Source organism: Lissotriton vulgaris, unplaced genomic scaffold, assembly GCF_964263255.1.
Source record: "Lissotriton vulgaris unplaced genomic scaffold, aLisVul1.2 SCAFFOLD_11847, whole genome shotgun sequence".
NCBI lineage: Eukaryota > Metazoa > Chordata > Amphibia > Caudata > Salamandridae > Lissotriton > Lissotriton vulgaris.
Genome location: NW_028244191.1, coordinates 385 through 3,872, shown reverse-complemented (window position 1 = coordinate 3,872; position 3,488 = coordinate 385). Strand labels below are relative to the sequence as shown.

Genomic DNA, 3,488 nt, shown 5'->3' with positions numbered 1-3,488 from the left:
ATTTTACCGAATCGGTAAAAGCCGACTCGGCAATAGGCGATTCAGCCAATGAGGTGGCTCCCCCTCCCCCACCCAAACAGGGAGTGGCAACCCTGGCAGGTGCAGCCAATTAAGAAGTTTCTAGAAGTTTCTGGAAAGCCTGCCTGAGCCCAACACACAGTTAGCAGCAGTGGGAGAAGGAGGTTGCAGACTGAGCAGGAGCAGGAGAAAATGGCAGATCAGGCAGGAAGCCAGAAGTCCTCCCAAAAGAGGAAGCCCAAATTCACCACCACAGAACTTCAGGTGCTGGTTGAGGAGGTGGTGAGGGTGCACCGCCAGCTCTTTGGCAAGCTGTCCCTCAACGTGCCAGACAGCACCAAGAGGAGATTGTGGGCCGACATCGCCCAGAAGGTCAATGCTGCTGGAGTCACCCCCAGGTCCATTGAGGAACTTAAGAAAAGGTTTTATGACCTCCGCAGCCTCACGAAGAGGAAGCTGGCCGACCTCCAAAGGCAGGCTGGACACACCGGAGGAGGCAAGAACCCGGCGCCACCCCTCACCGAGCTGGAGGAAATTGTCTCCAGCACCATCGAGAGGGAGAGCATCGTAGGGATCGGGACCCTGGACAGCACTGCGATGGCCACAGCTACAGGTAAGAAGCATGCGCATCATGACACACCCTACCAGACACCTCCCCATTAGACACAATGCATAGGCAAACACCAGCACTGTACTGTCACCAACATACAAGAGACAAGCATCATGGTACATGTAGTCAGCAGAAGTTAGCCAAATATGTCAGTGCAGAATCACAAGACAGGAAACAGTGTGACACGGTGTAAGGAGATGCAAGGACATGTGGAATGCCATAATTGTACTGACTGTAATACATCGGCACTCAGTTTACAAATGCTTCTTTGTACCTAGGGGCACCATCAGGCAGCACCACTGTGGCAGCAGAGGGAGCTTCGACTTCAAATACTGCAGTGGCAGGGCCGAGCACCAGCCAGCCTGGCCAGGAGGAGGAGGATGAGGATGAGGAAGGAGACACCCCAGGGCTTGGAATGGAGGGAGTCCTGGTGATTGATTTCCAGGCAGTGCACTCCCCAGTACTGCCCAGCTCACCCCCCTTGCAATTTTCACCATACAACTCCCCTACAAGGCAGACCATTCCGCCGACAACAGCTCCTGCCACAACCGTGGCCTTGCCACCCGTCCAACCTGTCGTGGGAGCAGGGGCTCCGGGACCGGCCAGCACCACACCACCACCAGTGGCACCCCAGCCCACTCAGCAGGCCGGAGGCAGCAGTGCCAGACGCCGTGCCACCACCACCACCACTGCTGCACCAGCACGGGAGGGCAGTGTGTTCCTGGGCCTGGAGGGCCAGATGGTAAAAATCCAGCGCCAACAGGCCAAATCCACCATGGCCTGCCAACGCCAGCTCCTGCAGCACAACCTGCAGATGGGGGAGTTGGTGAAGGGGTTCCAGGCTGTTGTGGACAGCAACAAGGAGGTGGCAGCAGGGTTGGGCAGGCTGACCACTGCCATCACCCACTCCTCTGCCAGGCAGGAGGAGCATGAGGTTGCGCGCAGGAGGGATGCCCGGGTGCTCAACCGGGCCATGGCCCGCCTTGCAGCGGCGACCGCACAGCTGTGCCATCGCAGCTCAAATCAGGAATCGGCACTCAGTCAGCATACAGCTGAGCTGACTAGGGGGATGGCCAGGATCACCACGGCCATGGAGGCCATGTTAATATCAAACGCCGCCTCCAATCCTGCCCTGGACCTGGGTGATGCTGGAGACAGCAGCAGCCGCAGCAGCCCGGCCAGCGCTGCATCAGAGCCAAGGAGGAGCACCAGGCGATCCGCTGATGCTGCTGGCCATTCGGAGGGGGCCGAGGGACACCCCAGTGGGTCTGGAAAGCGGGCCAAAAAATAGGCTGGCAAGGGGGGATGAGCAAACCAGAACCCTGGACTTTATTTTAGTTAACAATCTCCATTATTTGATGCACATCAGTGCTGTAACTGTGGTGCATCATTATTAAAACTTTTTTTTTCCAAGCAACATTTAGCTGTCTTTGCATCTGTACTCAGTCAGAAATAGTTCTCAGTGATCTCCTCACGTCTGTATCTGCCATCACATGGCGTACACACCCCAGCTGGCTGTGTCAGTGGCACAGCTTCGTCGTCGTCATAGTCCTCGTAGTCAGACAACTCCACCTCAGTGCCCTTCTTGACCGCAAGGTTGTGTAACATTGCACATACAGCTATGATCTTGCAGCAGGTGATGGGGGTATACTGCCTTGCACCTCCACTCTTGTGCAGGCATCTGAATCTACTTTTCCAGATGCCAAAGGTCCGTTCAACAACATTCCTGGTGCGTATGTGGGCCCGGTTATACCTCCTTTGGCTGGGTGTGGAGGGGTTGAGGTAGGGGGTGAGTATGAATGAGCGGAGGGCATATGCACTGTCGCCTGGAAGAGAAAGGGGTCACATTAGACACATGCATACATGTATTACACCTACCTACTATGTGTTATGGGGGTCTGATGATGTGGCTCACCTAGGAGGTATCCTTCTCCAAAATCGCCAGCCATCAGCCGTGCATATATGCCGCTCTGTTGGAATATATATGAGTCATGGGTACTTCCTGGAAATTTTGCTACCAGGTCTGTGATGGTGCACTTGGCATTGCAGATCACCTGCACGTTGATGGTGTGTGTAGATTTCCGATTGCGGTATATGTATTCGGTGTCCGCTGGTGGGCAAATCGGAATATGCGTGCCATCTATGCAACCGATGACTTGGGGAAAGTGTGCCATCTGGTAGAAGTCCGCTTTGGTTTGTAGCAGTTCTGCGTGGGTTGCAGGGAATGAGATGTATTGGTCCATCCTGTCTATCATGGCGTCAAGGAATATGTGGAAGAACCTTGACAGGCTGCTCTGGCTCACCCCTCCTGCTGCTGCTACTCCACTTTGATAGCTGCCAGACGCTACCAGGTGTAGGCTGCATAGCACCTGGACGTGCGCAGGGATGGCGTGTGCACTTGGGGTGTGGTGGTCCAAGTATGGCTTAAGGTCCCTGATGAGCTCAAGTATGGTGTCAGAGTCCAGCCTGTATCTCTGTAGGATCTCAGCCTCAGTGAGCATGAACAGGGTTATCCTCTGTCTGTAGACCTGTTCATTTCTTAGCCATTCCCTCTGTCCTTCCTGCTGTAGCCGTAGCCGCCTCGCAATGACATAGAAAGCTGCCATCCTGCAAGTTGCAATGCATTTTGGGACTGTTTATATGGGTTGGAGTTGGTTACCACCTGATTGCAATCCATGGTAAATACCGAGTGAATTCTACCGATTTTGAGCCGATTTCGGTGTTTCTGTGCCTCCCTACATCTCCCCAACTGTCGGAATCGGGGAATTTCCCGATCGGAGATTCATACGAATCGGCATGTTTTCCGAATCGGATCATGTCCGAATCGGTATTTTTTCCGATTCGGTACATGGACCGAATC

At 54.4% G+C, this 3,488-nt stretch overlaps 1 protein-coding gene across 1 annotated transcript; it reads left to right on the top strand.

Annotated features, from left to right (window-relative positions):
* The first annotated feature begins 206 nt into the window (after positions 1-206).
* Positions 207-1,919, top strand: LOC147668131 (uncharacterized). The gene is made up of 2 exons (XM_086948761.1): positions 207-631; positions 907-1,919. Exons 1-2 carry the CDS (start codon positions 211-213, stop codon positions 1,917-1,919), a joined length of 1,434 nt encoding a protein of 477 aa, XP_086804887.1. The 5' UTR covers positions 207-210.
* Positions 1,920-3,488: the final 1,569 nt, after the last annotated feature.

Excerpts from the sequence above, each read along its gene's own strand:
- LOC147668131 (XM_086948761.1), top strand. The coding sequence starts at position 211 with ATGGCAGATCAGGCAGGAAGCCAGAAGTCCTCCCAAAAGAGGAAGCCC. Across the intron at positions 632-906 it reads TGCGATGGCCACAGCTACAG|GGGCACCATCAGGCAGCACC; the intron begins GTAAGAAGCATG and ends CTTTGTACCTAG.